The sequence below is a fragment of the Mastigoproctus giganteus genome, chromosome 11 (genome assembly GCF_048544385.1).
Source record: "Mastigoproctus giganteus isolate SK-2022 chromosome 11, ASM4854438v1, whole genome shotgun sequence".
In the NCBI taxonomy this organism is placed as follows: domain Eukaryota; kingdom Metazoa; phylum Arthropoda; class Arachnida; order Uropygi; family Thelyphonidae; genus Mastigoproctus; species Mastigoproctus giganteus.
The window spans coordinates 130,262,044-130,279,947 of NC_143585.1; the positions used below are offsets into that span (position 1 = coordinate 130,262,044).

Below are 17,904 nucleotides of genomic sequence, written 5' to 3' on the forward strand. Positions count from 1 at the left end.
CTCTGTTCGTTCCTAATACCTGTCCAGCTCAGTCTTAAATTTATTTAGGCTATTAACTTCCACAACAAAGGATGGAAGTCTGTTTCACCAACCAACTACCCGCTGGCTAAAGGCAAACTTCCGCACATCTTTCCTCAATTTGAATTTATGCTCTCTCAGGTGATTACTCTGAGCAAGAGAAAGAATCTCCCATCAGCATTGAGAATGTCCAAACCATTCAGGGCTTTATACACCTCAATCAGATCACCTCGCAGGTGCCTAGTCTCCAGACACCGTAATTTGCAAAACTTAAGCCTTTCTTTGTAAGAGCAACCCTTTGTTCCATTCACTAATCTTGTTGCCCTTCTCTGTACTCATTCCAACAGCTCTATATCCTTCTTCAAATGAGACCTCCAACTTTGCGGAACACATATATATTTATGGAACACAAGTTTAGTGGGATCCAAAGAACTGTTTGCTAATATTTTATTATATACGATGCACTGTGCATCAGGAGCATCCTCATTTCCAACACATGTAAAGCCAAAATTCAAATAACTGTCATCATACTTTTGTTTTGGTCTTTTATTAGTTGGTTCTGTTTTTTCACTTTGGATTTTTGGGGAACAAAAGGCTGCGATTGTTCATCCTCACTTTGAAGTGTGACAATATTGTGTTCGTTTTCATCGACTACAGTTGCAATACTGGAAGTACTTGCTCCTTGTTTTAAAGTTCCTTTTTTCAACCACAAATCAATGGTCATTTATTTTAAAAATAATATTTTGAAATACTGATAATTATCAAAAAAAAATTTTATGCAAGGAAGTGAGTTTAGTTATGATATCGGTTTGCTTCCCCCTCACCTTCAAACCATGTACTCCAGGCTAAATCGCATGTGAATGGCATATTAGATCACTACATTGCTACTTTTTTGTAGAGGTCATTACCTCTATACATACTTCTCTATGCAAAAGCACGCCAAAATATAGTGTTCCGTGGTCTATTTGATTATTAGTCTATGTCAGTATATTAATAACTGAAAAAAATTACGTTAAATATTATAAAGATACAAAAGTGGTGTATGCTACAAATATGCAAAATTTATTTTCACGATGGTGGGACTGTTGGTAATCCTGGGTATAACCTCCATGCACAAGCATACTGTGGGTGACCACCCATGTGTGAACCAACGTAAGCAAGGGTTGAAGTGTGGTGCCCACACCACATAGAGAAATGCTGACCCTCTGTGTTATCAGGCAACTCTTCTAGGTGGTAGATGACTCTCATCAACCAGTGCAATACCACCACTTTGCTAATTGGAGGCTTGAAGTGGTGGAACCCATGTTTAGTCTCCAGAGCTACGTTCTGGTCAACCCTTCACCACCTCTTCCATCATGCAGTATGACTGATGACTTTTAAGGTTATGATGAACATTATGGCGAGATCCAATCTTCCTTACATTTCAAGGGTACAGCTCTAAAGTGGTGTTCGCAGGCCGGCCGCTAGTTAGTACACCGGACCGAACCTATTGGTAACTCTTTAGGAGGCTTCCAGATCAGCTAATGTATAACCTTGCAACCTCTACCCTGCCAGATAGTGACTGGAGGGAGTACGAGTTGTGTGTATGCGGGGGCGCATTGTCGAGGCCACTTTATTTCAAGCATCTGAGTATATTCTTAACATGTGTACGCCATATCCAAAAATTTCATTAGTTCATACAGCATGTCCACCCTCCACTTTTTCTTACTATTGAATACACCATGAATTGTCAAACTAACAGAGTAAGCTTATCTGCGAAAAGATCTAAACTTCCCAAACACTTCCTAGTTCATTTCACAAATATATGTGGTCTCAATTCTAATCTCAACGACATCCATTTCCACTTGCAGTCTGCCAAACCTCCATGTACTTTTTCTGACAGAATCTCAGTTGCCCAAATTATTCGCTGTAAGATTCCTTTCACCTCAAAGGTGGTACTTGTGCATATGTCTGTTCCGATATTCCCTGTCAGAGACTTGGTAATTTGGAATCTCCTCTTTTCGATCTTCTCTGGCTTAAAATCTCCCTACCTCATTGCATCAAACTCATCTGTTGTCTCTACCGTTCTCCCAACTCCACTAATCACTTGGAGCTCTTTGACTTCCTCTCTATGCAACTTGACTTTCTCCAGTCCAACTTTCCTAACAGTGAGGTAATTTTCCTTGGTGATTTTAATGTTCACAACTCCAGCTGGCTTCCATTTTCTATTAATACCGACCCAGCTGGTCGAGATGCTGAGGCATTTGCAATTACTAATGACCTTGCGCAGATTATTCATTTACCTACAAGGTTACTGGACAATCCTAAACATACAGCCAACACACTTGATCTTTTTCTCACAAACAACCCTTCTAGGTACATGGTCAAAGTGAGTGGTCCTTTAGGCACCTCAGATCACAACTTGGTGATTGTCTCTTCTCCAATGGAGCCATTATCTGATGGCTATTCCCAACCTCGTACTGTTTGGCATTACAAGAATGCAAAATGAGATGACCTGCAAGATTTCTTTTCTTCTTTTGCTTGGTCAGATTATTGTATCAAAACTTCTGATGTCAACGTTTGCTCAGATCGTGTCAGTGAAATTATTCTTGTAGGAATGGAATCTTTTATTCCACACTCCAGTTTAAATTCTCGTCCTTTATCTAAACCTTGGTTTTCCAATAAATGTGCTAAGGCTGTTCAAAAGAATAATGTTGCATATCGTAATTGGCTTGTTTCCAATTCTTCAGTTTCATTTTCTGCCTACTCCAAAGCTTGCAACAATTGTAAAGCAGTTATTAATCAGTCCAAACTAGATTTTGAACAAGCTAAGAGTAGAAAACTTGCTTCTTGCCCTAATGGTAGCCGAACATTCTGGTCTCTTGCAGAGACTAGAATGTTCTAAGGTTTCGGGCCAATAGCTTCTTGCAGAAGCTATTGGCCGAAACCTTAGCCCTTCTCTGCTCCCACCACTGTCAAAACCAGATGGTTCTGTTGTCACTTCAGCCAAGGATAAAGCTGACCTGCTAGCATCCCATTTTATTTCCAACTCATGTATTAATAATCTTGATAAAACACCTCCCACCATTCCCAACATGCTCCATTCAATGCATCCTGTGGTCTTCCGTCAAAAGGATGTCAGAAGGATTTTGACGAATCTTGATGCAAAGAAAGCTCCAGATCCTGATGGTATTTCTCCACTTGTTCTCAAAACCTGTGCTCCTGAACTTACTCCTATTCTTTGCCGCCTTTTTTTCCACTTTCTTATTCGAAAAATGTTTTTCCTTCTGCTTGGAAATTTGCTCATATCCAGCCAGTTCCTAAAAAGGGTGACATATCCCTCCCACCCAATTATTGTCCTATTGCAATTACTTCTACTCTTTCTAAAATAATGGAGAAATCAATTAACCACCAACTCTTAAACAACCTAGAAACCTTCCATCTGATCAACGATCGCCAGTATGGATTCCATCAGTGTCGATCCACTGGTGATATTCTGGCTTATGTTACCCACTTATTGGCAAAATCAATGGAAAAGTTTGGTGAAACACAAGCAGTTGCTCTTGACATCTCAAAGGCTTTCGATCGTCTTTGGCATAAAGATCTTCTAAACAAGCTTCCATCTTATGGTTTGCCAACTTTTTTGTAATTGGTTTTTTTTTTTTTTTTTTTTGATTTGGTAGTTGTTGGCGCATCGGCTTCTGTGGCCATATTGCACCTCCAAAGGTTTTTGCAGTACAGTGATCCAAGCCCGAGGCGGGAATCGAACCCGCGACCTTTGGGTTGCCGGGCAGGTACTTTACCCACTCGGCTAGCCCGGTCGGCTTTTTGTAATTGGTTATCCAGTTTTCTCTCTGATTGCTCACTGAGGGTGATGGTAGATGGCTCTCTATCTTCTAACTTCTCCACTAATGCTGGTGTCCCCCAAGGTTGTTCTTTCCCCCACTCTTTTCCTCTTTTATATTAATGACCTTCTGCCACTGATGGAAATCTTATCCATAGTTTTGCCGATGTTAGCACATTGCATTCCACTTTCCATTTTGAGAAACCTTGCCCTGCTCTATCAGCTTCAACTTTTCGAATATCCGCTACCAATTCCTTAAATAATGATCTTCAAGTAATTCTCCAGTGGAGCAAAGACAACCTACTTGATTTCAATCCCTCTAAAACTCAGTTTTGTCTAATTTCTCACAAAAAGGATTCTTTTCTCCTATGCTTATCTTTGGTGACACTCCAATTTCTAGGCAAGACACTATATCTCTTTTGGGGATTACCCTGACTTCTAACCTCTCTTGGCACAAGCACATTACAAATATTGCTTCCTCTGCATCTAAAAAACTTGGTTTTCTCTTTTGCTCTCGGCGTTACTTTTCTTCCAAACAGCTGTTCACTCTGTACAAATCGCAAATCCGCCCTACCATGAAATATTGTTCCCACATCTGGGGCAGTGGCCCCAAACCTCTCTCAGGCTTCCAGATTCCATTCAGAAGAGGGCAGTTAGGTTAAGTAATGACTCCTCTCTAACAGAGTCTCTCCACTCACTGTCTCATAGACATACTGTTTCTGCTGCACGCCTTTTCTACAGATACTTCCATGGACACTGTTCTTCTGAATGGTTTCTATAATTCCCACTCTCTCTTTCAAAACAGTCCGAACACATGCCATCACCAGCCAACATCCATTTACTGTCTAACTGCAAACTCACAGAATCAACTTTTCATCTTCCTCATTTATTCATTCAACTGCCGTTTTCTGGAACAACCTTCCTTCATACATATTTCCTGAAAATTACAGACTACAGAAGTTCAAGTCCAATGTCAACAAATATCTTCTTTCATCTTCTCAACCTCCAACCCAAGCACGATACTAAGTACTATAGGTTCCATACCTCTCGTGTTTGGAGTTCTCATAAAAAAAATAATAATAATATTTTATTATTTTTTTTTAATTAATAATTAGGATTTTTCACGGAACACAGTTTGGGAAACGCTATTCTAGAGAATGAGTTTCACATGCAAAACTCATTCTCTGGAACACTCTCAACTACAACCAATATTTTTATATGCACTGGAATAAAGAATAAAGACAGATCAACAGCATTTGCTTTAAAGAAAAAAAATCAAAGTTTCGAAAGTTGGATTTGGTCTTGCTCAAAACATGTGACAAATGTGCCCACTAATATTTTTTTCCTTAAAAATAACCGCACAAAAATTGAATTTTTGTATTAATACAAAAAATTTCATATCAAAAACAAAAATTAATGATAATTTATATCACCTGCCCTCTATTTTTGAATGTGTGGTTAATTAATCAAGAAAAAATATTTCCTATAAATAAAATATTACTTTAAAAACAATCCCTGAAATTACGCATTTAGCATTAGTAGAGGCATACAATGCAAGAGAGCAAGCTTATATAGCATCAGCAAAAAAAAAAAACTTCCCATTTCACCCAACCATTCACTCCAAATGCTGGTCTACTTCTGCCTTGAACTTTGACTTCCACTACTATAGATAGAAGTTTATTCCAACTATCAACCACCACTGGCTAAAGGCAAATTTCCACCCATCTATAATTGTCTTCCACAATTTGAATTTATATACCCTCAGGTGAGTAATCTAAACAAGAGGAAGAATCCCATCAGCATTGAACATGCTCAAACCATTCTAGGAATTATACACCGCAATTAGATCATCTTGCAGGTGCCTAGTCTCCAGATGCTGCAGTTTGCAGAACATAAGTTTTCTTGGTAACAGCAACCCTTTATTCCACTCACCAATCTTGTTGCCCTTCTCTGTACTTGTCCCAACAGCTCTACATCCTTCCTAAAATGAGATCTCAAAATCTGTATGCTGTACTCAAGGTGTGGCCTGACCATTGCCTTATACAAGGAGACAATCACCTCCTTATTCCTGCTAGCAAAATTTCTGTATATCATTGACAAGACGACACAAGCTACTCTTTCAGCCTGTCTGCACTTCTCAAAAAACTTCATATCTGCATGCACAATTACTTCCTGGTCCATTTCCTTCTCTACTACCCTGAGTGTAGTACCACACAGTTGGTATATTACTCTTGGGTTACTGCTACCCATGTGCAATACTTTACATTTGTCAATGTTTAACTTAAGTTACCACCACTCAGCCCATCTGCTCAACTTTTCTAGATCCTGTTGCAGTAGTATACTATCATTACTGTCATTAACAACCCTGCCAACCTTCGGATCATCTGCAAACTTAGACATTAAGCCTGATATACCTTCATCAACATCAATGATAAATTCAGAAAACAACCATGGGCCCAACACTGAACCCTGGGGGACTCTATTAATAATGTTAGTCCATTGATTACTACTCTCTGTCTTCTCCCACTGAATCATCCTTTTATCTGTTGTAGCAACTTGCCCTTAATGCCATACTGCTCCAATTTGTAAAGTAGTCTTCCATGTGCAACAGTATCAAAAGCTTTCCTAAAATCCAAGTATATAATAGCAAAATTATTTTTTGCAACCAGTTCCTTTGTGACCACATTATAGTATCCAATCAAATTACAAAACAAGACTTCCCCTGATAAATAAGCACACTACATTGCATTGCATTATCATAATTTAGATTAATTTAAATTTAATGATACACTAAAAAAACCCAACATTTCAGGGATATCTGCATCCTTCTTCTGAAGCAAAAAAATATCTAATTTTTTATTAAATTTATATATTTTTACCATGGAAGGAGGAGGAAGCAACCTCCAAATTGTATAGTTGTTTAATTAATCACTAAATTTATTAAATTAATCTAAATTATGAAAAATAATACAGTGCAGTGTGCTCATTTATTATATTGTTTATCCCTGCAATTCAGCATTATGTCCTTCACCTCCTACATTTCAAATATATATTTACTTTGGCGATGCACAATGTACATTTATATTATCATTTTATTTTAATGATTTTAAAGTCAATATTTAAGTAAAATAAAGAAATTACTACTTCTAAAAAGTAAAAAAAAAGTGAAGTAGAACTTAAGTGAACAAATAATGTTTCTCTTAAAATAATTTTGAATAGCATTCAGAATGAAATTTTGTTATAAAAAAATGATTCCTGAACACTTGAGAAGTTCACTGTAATTGGATGTTACTGTGTTTTGCTATACACTGATAAGCCAAAACATTATGACCACCTACCTAATATGATGTTGGTCCACCACGTGCAGCCAAAACAGCTCATACCTGGCGAGGCATGGACACTACAAGATTTCTAAATGTGTCTTGTGGTATCTGGTACCAACAAGTAACCAGCAGATCCTTCAACTCCTGTAAGGTCCATGGTTGAGAGGCCACAGATTGGAGTTGCTGTTCCAACACAAACCAAAGATGCTCGATGGAATTGATGTCTGAGGAATTTGGAGGCCAGGGCAATACCTGGAAGTTTTTCTCGTGTTCCGCGAACCAGTCTCGAACAATCCAGAAGGTGTGGCATGGTGAATTATCCTGCTGAAAGACGGCACCACCAGAGGGAAAGACCGCTACCAAGAAAGGGTGTACCTGGTAGCAATGATGTTTACTTACATCACTGGTACATGCTCTGACCCAGTCGTAATGGTGCTCTGACACCATTACAATTTGGCCTTTGTCAAACTCGCTCCACTGCCTTTCCCATCTGAAGAACAAGAGTAACACTGATTAACGGAGCTCAGTATCAGATGTTTTTATACCGTGTCCCGACCCACACATAAGCCGTAGTTCACCTGCAGTTGCTTCGATTTGCATAACGACTTGCTGGTCATTATGTTTTGGCTCATCGGTGTAAGTAGTACTTTTTTTTTTTTTTTTTTTTCATTTTCATGAAAAAATTAACGTAAGGGAATAAAATCAACTAGAGATTTGGAATCAGCACCTAAAAATGTTATAAGTCCACTTATTTGCATTAAAAAAAATCAATTTTTTAAAAATGTATATCGCTGTAACAGATTTATTCTAATTTAAAACTGAAAGATATAAAAATAAATGAGATGATAGGAATCACTACTTGCCACTCTGTATAAATTAATTATCATTTTAACATAAAAAAATTATGGAATATTACTGAAGTAAAGTGTGTATATATACACTCATGAATTAATCCACCCATCTACCTAATAGCATGTTGGGCTGCCATTTGCTATGATAACTGCTTGCACCCAGTGGGGCAGCAACTCCATGAGACCATGGAAGATGCTCAGAGGTATCCTGGACCAGCTGAACAGAAAGATATCTGGGAGTTTGCAATGGAGCAAAGCACTGGTGTGGACTGGCAAATGCTGCATTCCACAGCATCCGACAAAAGTTCAATGAGATTGATGTCAGCGGAATTTAGCAGCCAGGAGAGCGTACAAAATGTCTGGACACGATCCTCTACATCATCCAGTGCCATCGGGATACATGGTCAGCACGCAGGACATAATAATGCCAAGGTAGAATCTGGCAAGTGAAAGTGTGTTTAATGGGGATGAAGAGATCCAGTAACATCCATGAAAACATCCTCTAAACCATGATACTACTGCCAGCAATCTGTTTTCATCCAGCCGTGCAGGCTAGTTGTTGCTGTTCACCTGCTTGCCATCGAATATGCAACCCTTCATCGGTATGATAGAGCTGGAACCTTGATTCATCAGACTAGGCAACTCTTTTTCAGTCATTCAATGGCCAGGAATGATGCTCCTGTGCCCACTGCAGGCTGAGGTATTGATGATAGTTGGTCAACATAGGCACATAAACAGGCCACTCAATACGTAGGCCTACCTCAAGATGCTGCTCAGAAATGTTTCTCTGTGCACCCTGGTTGTAGCTTGCCATGAATTGAGGAATTGTAGGCATCTGTTTCCTGGAGAGCATTGCTAACTACCGTTCACCTAAACTGTCAACCACTGACGGTCTTCCTATCCTGGCACATTGGGTGGTTATGTGTCCCTCTTCAGACCATTCCTGCCACACCCTCTCTATGGCAGCCCTCAGACAGCCAACAATGCCTGCAGTTGCTCAGATGCTGGCCTCTCCCTTCCTGGCACCACAAATCATTTCCCATTCAAAATCCATCATGTCCTTCACTTTCTCCATTGCACAAGCTTCATGCTGACGAACTGAGGCACTACCCATTCTGTCGCTATATGTGCTACAGTATGTGCAGTCAGGATGTCACTCCTAGATGCTATGTGATGTATCCACTTGTGGAGACAGGGGTTGTCATGATGTTTTGGTTCATGAGTGTATTTATACGTGTGCACACATACACGCTTTTAATCCCAGTGGGCTACTATTAATTGATTAAAAAAAAATACTCACCCGGAATTTCAAGAGGAGGGATCATATAAGACACAAAGGGAGTCGGATGTGACAGACGGGTATTGCTAATTGCATGGGCTTCAAGCTGAAGTGTTTCATGCCTCCTAAAATCTGCTCTCCTTTACAACAGAGAGAGAAAAAAAAGTTGTCTAACAGAAAAGCCATTTGTTTTTTCACAAAATTTACCTAACCTAACACCATACAGGGTTTGATCAAAATGTTTAGTGAATAATCTTATAATTCTTGTATACATAAGAATGCATAGTTAAAAGACCGTAAACAGATTGTAACTTTTGCACTCAAGCCTAGCAGAAAGCTAATTTGAGTCAACACTTGTTTTTCTCATTTGTTGCACATAATTGAACATGAAATCTGAACGAAGTGTTATCTAACAATGAGCCGTAATTTTTTACTGACAAAAACATTCCCATCATGCCATACTTATTCACCTAATTTGGCACTACATCACTTTTGGTGCTTTTGACAGACTACCCAAAATCAATCCAAAAGAAACTTCCAAGAATGCTTTAATGAGTAGCAAGCATGATGGGAAAAGCATGTAGTTGCAGAAGGTGATGAATATTGAAAGATGTAGAATATTAACAATGCAAACCACTATCACTGAATAAATTAAATTTTCGCAACATTAACCGAACTTTTTAATCAAGCTTTGTAGTTTTCTGCATATAACAACCAAAAAAAAAAAAAAAAAAAAATCTGTTGGTACCTTCAAAATAAGCATCATGATAATTAACCTTTTCAAGAATAAGTACACAGATCTACATTTTTCATGCACCAAAATGAATAAGAGGTTTACCTCAGTAATTTCTTTTAAAATGCTCCAATAGTGATATCATACACGTACATACACCAAAAACGCAAATAATCTCTCATCTTTAAATTCTGTCACATATTCCATATTATACTAACCTGTGATCACAACCATTGTCGAAAAGCTTTGTCCGCTTCAGGCGAATATCGTAATCATATAATATTCTTATTTGTTTTTATTTAATTTAATGATTCTAACATCTTTTTTCATTTGTATATATTGGTTGGTGATTTAACGTATTCTTGGAGTCAGGTTTGGAGCTTTAAAACTATTGATACCGGATGTTGGATCACTGATTTTCCTTCGGGTGTAAAGATACATTTAAGTAATTTTACTAAATTCGTTATATAACAAAGCATTGATACTGGAGCATATTACAAGAAATTGCTGAGATAAACCCTCTTATTCAGTTTTGATTTATTTATTAATAACATAAAATATACTGAATCTAGGTCTTATATTTACTAATTTTTCATGTATAAGTACTTCCAATATGCAGATCTATGTTTTTTAAAAGGCCATTCATTCATTTATGTATGAATTTTATTGAAATTTGTCCTGTACATGCTACTATCTATTTAAACAGACAGCAGCATAAAAACAGCTTCAAAAATCAGAAGACTTGTCGGCCAATGCTGTCTAATTCTGGCTTATAAAAGCCAAGTTCATTCAAGCAAATTCAATTTTATCAACTTCTGAATTGAATTTCAGAGAATTCCATAAATTCTCTGAAATTCAATTCAAAAGTTGATGAAATTGAATAAATTAAATGATACATATATAGATATAGATGATCAGATTGTTTAAAAAATATATAAGTTTATTTTAGTATTAATTTTTTCAATTTTTTCTTTTAAATTCTGGTTAGATGATCAAGTGAATATAAGAAGTTAATATTTAAAAGCATTTAAATAAAAAGTTTTCATTTTTATAAAACTATAAAATTTCATGAAGAAATTCATTCCACAAAACCTAATTTCCACATTCCACTGAAAACTGACTACAAGCAGACCACACTTTTGGACAAATCACTTGTGAAAGGTTTTATGCAGCTGGAAAAATAAAAATGCACCTTTATCAAGTGATTTATCATTCTCCCTCCATCAAAAAATAAAATAAAATAATACACACACTGTCTTACCATTAATATCCAGAAACCCACGTAGCAACAACTAACCTTTATATACAGGAAAACTAATAATGTGTGGTGAAACCTTTGGCCTTCATGGCAGCCTCTAGCCTCCATGGAAAATCTCCACCAGTTTTTTATAAATGTCCTCTGACATTTCCACTATTCTACCTTCAAAGCAGCAACCAATCCAGCTCTGATTTTTGGGCAGCCTCTCCACACTCATTCGATGATCCAATTCACACCAGAGGTCCTCTACAAGGTTGAGGTCAGGGCTCTAGGCTGGCCAGTCCAACTTTTCGACAATTTATGGATTCAAACCAGTCTGTCACAATGAGAGCAATATGGCATGGAGCGTTGTCCTGCTGATACAGGTATGGTCCTTCCCCAACATGCTGCCGCAATGGAAGGTCGCCGTAGCCTAGTGGTCAGGTGCATGGGTGCATAAGTACACATGCCTTGAGTGACCAGGTTCAAGCCCGTGACTGCTGAATACGGTGCTGTTTCTTGTATTCTATCTTGTGAACTCCTCTGACTGTTTGGTCATCCCGGAGTATAAACAGAAACTTTAATTTAATTTTATGTAGCTGATGAATTATTGTCCAGGACATCTAGATAGACCTCAGCATTCATGTTTTTTTTCCACAACCAATGGTTGCAGGCCAAACCATGAAAAACAGCCTCAGACCATGTACACATCACGCTGCCTCCACTAAAATTCAGTGTTGGAATGATACATATTGACAGGTAGCTTTCTCCAGCGATCTGCCACACCTAGGCATGACTGTAAAACTGTAGATTGTGTATTGTGAATTTTCACCACAAAGCACAGCTTTCCATTGGTCTAAGGTTAAAGAAAGGCAGGCCTTACACTGAGCAAGACACTATTTGGCATTAGTTGGGGTGATTAGTAGCATGTGGACAGTTGCACAACCATGGTAACCCATATCATGCAGTGTCCTGCACATTGTACTAGTGCTGGCACATATCCTAATTGTCTCACTGAGTGTTTGTGTGGTCAGCTACAATGTCAACCTGCACTGCGAGCAGATTGAAGATCACATCACCAATTGTCTACCTAAGAATCTTCATTGAAATGTTGAAAGCCGTTGAAATGTCATGTACAGAACAGCTGCTTATGTAGCACCCTATTATCATTCTACACTAGAAGTCCATAAACTACATCATTTGTGGAATCTTGTTTTTAGAATCATACTACAGGGTTGTTAAAATTAAAGTAGAGGGCTATGTAGAGGGCTCTGGAGCGAGTTCTAAGGCTTGTACTGAAGAGAAATTTGGACAACAGGTACAATAAAGAATGTGCTCGCCATTTATTGGAAAAAAAAATTAGTTACAAAATTTGTCATTATATGGCACTGAATACAAATCACTAGAACAGTGCTACATTGTTCAATGTGTCCTCTGTTTTGGTCAACAACAATTTCCATTCAAAGAACAGCATTTTCAACAGCAGAACGTAACATGTCAACTGGAATAGCCAGCACATGACATCTAATGCTGTCCTTCAGATCTGGCAGAGTTTGACAACCTTCTCGATACACCTGGTTCTTCAAAAAACCCCACAACCAGAAGTCACATGGGGTGAGATCCGGTGATTGGGGGGGGTGGCTAAGATGTCCAAAAACAATGGCCGATGACCCGTTCATCTGTAAAGTGTTGCCTTAGCAATCTTTGGATACAATGGTGGATGGGGGGGTGCACCATCTTACATGAATATGGTATCCTGAAAGCACCCACGTTGTTGCAGCTCTCGTATCGCAAAATTTGCCAACATTTTATAATATCGCAGTCCAGTGATGGAACAGGTGCGGAGTCCAGTCAGTGTTACCTGTTCAAAAAAATATGGCCCAATCATGAATGTGGCCATAAATCCACACCACACTGTCACTTTTGGAGAATGCAACAGGACCTCTTGGATAACTCGAGGGTTTTATCCAAGCAACAACCGCAGCTGCATTGTTGCTGTTCGGATAGTATAGCTTCACTAATAGTGCCTTTTCCTGCAACAGTGTTGGCATTGCTGCTGTAGTGCAGGCAAACATCTACTGTATGATTTTGAAAATACTGCTTTGCTTTTATACGGTACAGTAGAGCTGAGTAGTGGCGCTGTGGCAATAATTATGATTATGCAAATAACGTAAGTTATATGCATAATCGTAACTAAGATAGTTATGTGCCATACAATTTGTCACTGTATGGTGACACAGCACCATACAGTGACAAATTTTGTAACTAATTTTTTTTTCCCAATAAATGGACAGCGCATTCTTTATTGTACCTGTTGTCCAAATTTCTCTTTGGTACGAGCTGTTATTGTTGTTGTTTTGGGGGCTTTACGGCGCAAGGACAGCAAAGGCCATAATGCGCCTAACTATGGTGATGTTAAATCTTGAATTGCGTCTGTATAGATGCTATTCAAGTTTATATTGTGTTGTATACTTTTATATGCTTGAGGAAATCAAAAATTCTGGTCACATGTGGTGTGTCTCCAAGTAGATCAGAAATGCTGAGAGAGGTGTTCGTCGTGGGAAATGAGATAAACATAGCTTGTCGCTGAATACTGTACTTGGGACAATCAATAAGTAGATGGTGGACAGTGAGCTGAATGTTGCAGTTTGTACACAGTGGTGGGTCAGTGGCTGCCAGCAAATAAAGATGTGTCAGGTGTGTGTGGCCTATCCTTAATCGGGCTAATACGACTTCTTCATGTTGGTTCTCACGGATACTAGATCTCCATGGTTTTAGATATTTTTTTTGCCAAGTAGCTTATTGTTGGCTTGATTCTGCCAGATATGTTGCCATAGTTCAAGGCATCGCTTATTTATAACGTACTTATAGTCAGATATAGGTGTAGTGAAGGATCGGTCTATAGGATCGGTAGCAGTTTTGGCAGCTAGGTTGGCCTGTTCATTTCCAGAAATGCCAGCGTGACCAGGGATCCAACATAACAGAACCTGTTGTTTCTTCTGGTTTAACTTGGTCAGAGTATTCCAGATCTGTCTAAGTAAGGGGTTATCATTTTTTGTATTGTGTTGTATAGCTTGGATAGCACTAATGGAGTCGGTATAAATAATGCTGTGTAGTCTAGTTCTTGAGAGTGTGTAGTTTAAGGCTATGTGGATAGCACAGAGTTCTGCAGTATAGCTGCTACATTCAGTGGGGAGTTTTTTGGACAAAGTGATGTTAGGAAATACTGCTGCTGCACCAACATGCTTTTCAGTTTTAGATCCATCTGTGTAGATCGGTGTGTACTGGCCGTGCTGGGTTCTCAGTGTGGCATGTATTTGTAGCAAGTTCTGTTGGGACATGGTGTGTTTTCCCCGGGCTGTGAATGAAAAGTCACACGGCGGTATATGATACATCCATGGCGGGACTGCATGAGAGGCAGTAGGCTGTATTTTACTCAGGTCAATTTGCCAGTCAACTTGTAGTGAGCGAAGACGTATCCCAGTTGGTGGGTTTATTGATGGGTAAGCTCTATAAAGGTTTTCCCATTTAGGATAGAAAACACCATTCCAAGTAAGGTGGTTTGGATGCCCTTTGAGTTTTGCAGCATAATTTAATAAAAGCATTTGTCTCCGTAGCTGTAAGGGTGTTTCATGCGCTTCGGTATATAGGCTCTGAACCGGTGATGTACGGTACGCCCCCAGTGCAAGACGAAGAGCGCTGTGGTGTACAGGATCAAGCCAACGTAAAGCGCTTGGTCTAGCAGAGCTATATACGACAGAACCATAATCCAGACGTGACCGTATTAGTGCACGGTAGAGATTCAGCAGCGTGTAACGGTCAGCTCCCAATGTTGTGCCCGATAGAACTCTTAAAATGTTAAGCTTTTTAAGACAGTTAGTCCGGAGCGTTTTTATATGATCAAGGAAAGTGAGTTTTTGGTCGAATATCACACCCAGAAAGCGGACACTAGGGACCACTGGTATGACCTGATTTTCTAGTCTAAGTTCCGGATGTTGGTGTAGGTTACACTTTCTACAGAAGTGTATCCCAACTGTTTTTTGGTGTGAGAGACGAAAACCATCGTTTTGGGACCATTTAGCTATTTTGTTGATAGCACATTGCAACTGCCTTTCTATCATTTGCATGTTAGGCGAATGGCAGGCGATACTGAAGTCATCAGCGTACAGGGTAGTGGATATCATTTGTGGTAGGTCTTGTGTTATTGAATTCATTATTATACTAAAGAGAGTAGCACTTAGCACTGACCCTTGTGGTACTCCTTCTTCCTGGATGAATTTTGAAGATAAGTGGTTGTGAACTCTAACTTGAAATGAGCGGCAATGCAAGAAGTTTCTGATAAACTGTGGTAGGTGTCCGCGAAATCCCAGATCGTATAGGGTTCGCATAATACCATATCTCCAAGAAGTGTCAAAGGCTTTTTCGATGTCAAAGAAGACCATTGCAAGATGTTCTTTTCGGACGAAGGCATCCCGAATGTTTATTTCTGTCTTGATCAAAAGGTCAAGTGTGGATCTACCTTCCCGGAAACCACATTGCACAGGATTTAGGAGATCATTTTGAGCTAGAAACCAGGTTAGTCTAGCATTAACCATTTTTTCCATGACCTTGTTCATACAGCTAGTGAGTGCAATAGGTTGATAATGTTGCGGATTTGTAGGGTCTTTGCCTGGTTTAGGAAAAGCCAGAATGTACGCATGATGCCATTTGTCGGGGAACGTGTTTTCTTTGAATATTCTGTTATAGAGGAGTAACAGAGTCTTGAGAGCCGGTTCGGTGAATTTTGCTGTCATGATGTAGTGGATTCCATCTGGCCCTGCTGCACTGAGTTTAGTAGACGATAGAGCATGATGCAACTCTGACATTGTGAAAGGGAGATTGTACGCAGAAATTGATGCTGATTCAAAATTGATATGTTTTTTTTCAGCTTGTGCTTTGTGTGCCTGAAAATATTGCGGCTGATATATTCATGAAAGCTTTACCCAGGGTGTTTGCGATATCCTCAGGTTTTGTGATATCGTGGCCATTGACGTGAGCATGGGACAGTTGACACGTGGGTGTTTTGCGTACATCCGCTGTATTTTTGCCCATATTGTTTGAGTTTTTGTCGTGCTTGTAATTGTGGATGCGAAGCGTCTCCATGCTTCCCTTCTGCTAGTCTGCCTGACTCGTTTTGCCCTTGCTCTTGCCTGTTTAAAGTGGATGAGGTTTTCTGTTGTTGGGAACTTCCTGAAGACATTCCATGCTTTGTTCTTCTGTTTTTTAGCTGCATTACATTCATCATTCCACCACACTTTTGATTTGGCCGATATTTTTGTGGATTGTTTTGGAATTGCTTTGTCTGCTGCCTGCAGTATTTGATTAGATATGTATTCTACTGCCAGGTTTATGGATGTTTGTTGGATCTGGTTTTCTTCTAGTATTGCTAGCTGCTTGTACACATCCCATTCAGCTTTTGAAAAGTTCCATTTGGGGGATCCGATAAGAAAGGTGGGGAATGCTTGTGTTAATGCGACATATCACAGGATAATGATCACTGCCCAGCGGATTGCTGTGAATAGTCCATCCAAACAGAGGATATATGGTTGCTGTGCACAGAGAGACATCAATAGCTGATGTTGATCCTGTCGGAAGATGTGTATAGGTGTGAGCCCCATTATTGAGAGTTATCAGATTCTGTTGATCGAGTAGTTTTTCAATGGTTTGTCCACGCTTGTCCAGATTGTGGTTTCCCCACAGCGGATGGTGACTGTTGAGGTCTCCTAAGATACAGTAGGGTTTCGGAAGTTGTATTACTAATTCTTCTAAATCGGCATAGCTTATATTTTGGTTAGGTGGCAAGTATAGTGAGACTATGGTTAAATCAAAGTTAATATTGACTCGTGCAGCAACTGCCTCAAGGTTTGTTTTTAGCGGGAGTGGCTTTGAGGGTATCTGGACGTTGATGATCAGTGCTACTCCTCCATGGGCAGGATTGTTCGAATTTTGTGCAACACGATCTTGACGATGTATTATGTATTTCCGAAGGGAAACATTTATATTTGGTGTCAGATTTGTTTCCTGTAAGCAAAAGGCAATAGGGTCATATTGTGAAAGAAGATCTTGGATGTCGGACAAGTTACTGCGATAGCCTCTGCAGTTCCACTGTAAGAAAGTAAGCATTATTTGGGTTTAGTGGAACCCTCGACTTTTTTTCGAGGGACAGAAGATTTGCCTCGGTCGAGTTTACCTTTCCCCTTCTTTGGGAAATAAGGTTTCCCTGTATCCATATCCTCATTGGAGAACAGTTCTAGAACCTGTTCGTCGTGATTCAAATTGTCTTCTGAGTCCATGTATTCTGTTTGGTTTGAGTCAGGAGTAGTAGATACTGTGATATTCTGTTGAATGGCATCAGGTTGTACTGAGATTGGCGTATTTATGGCTTTGCTTTGTTTGTTTTTCGTTTGGGGCGTTGGTACTGGGGACAACAATGACCTGGCCCATTCAGCTAGTGATTTATTTGGTGGTATAGTTACTTCCGTTTGGGTAGAAATTGATATGTGTTTTGTGGTTATTTGTGCATAAGTGGGCTTATTAGTATTTGGAACCGGTAGGGATTTTTTGGCCTCTTGGTAGGTTACGTTATGTTCGGTTTTGTACC

The 17,904-nt window shown here is 39.2% G+C and overlaps 1 protein-coding gene across 2 annotated transcripts in view; it reads right to left on the reverse strand.

Annotated features, from left to right (window-relative positions):
- LOC150078432 (uncharacterized) overlaps window positions 1-17,904 on the reverse strand; it is a 127,472-nt gene that overhangs the window by 63,105 nt on the left and 46,463 nt on the right. For both annotated transcript variants that reach the window (XM_090384864.1, XM_090384863.1), the window contains exon 5: window positions 9,316-9,434. In XM_090384864.1, coding sequence (XP_090240990.1) covers window positions 9,316-9,434 — 119 coding nt within the window. The remainder of the gene's footprint in view (window positions 1-9,315; window positions 9,435-17,904) is intronic.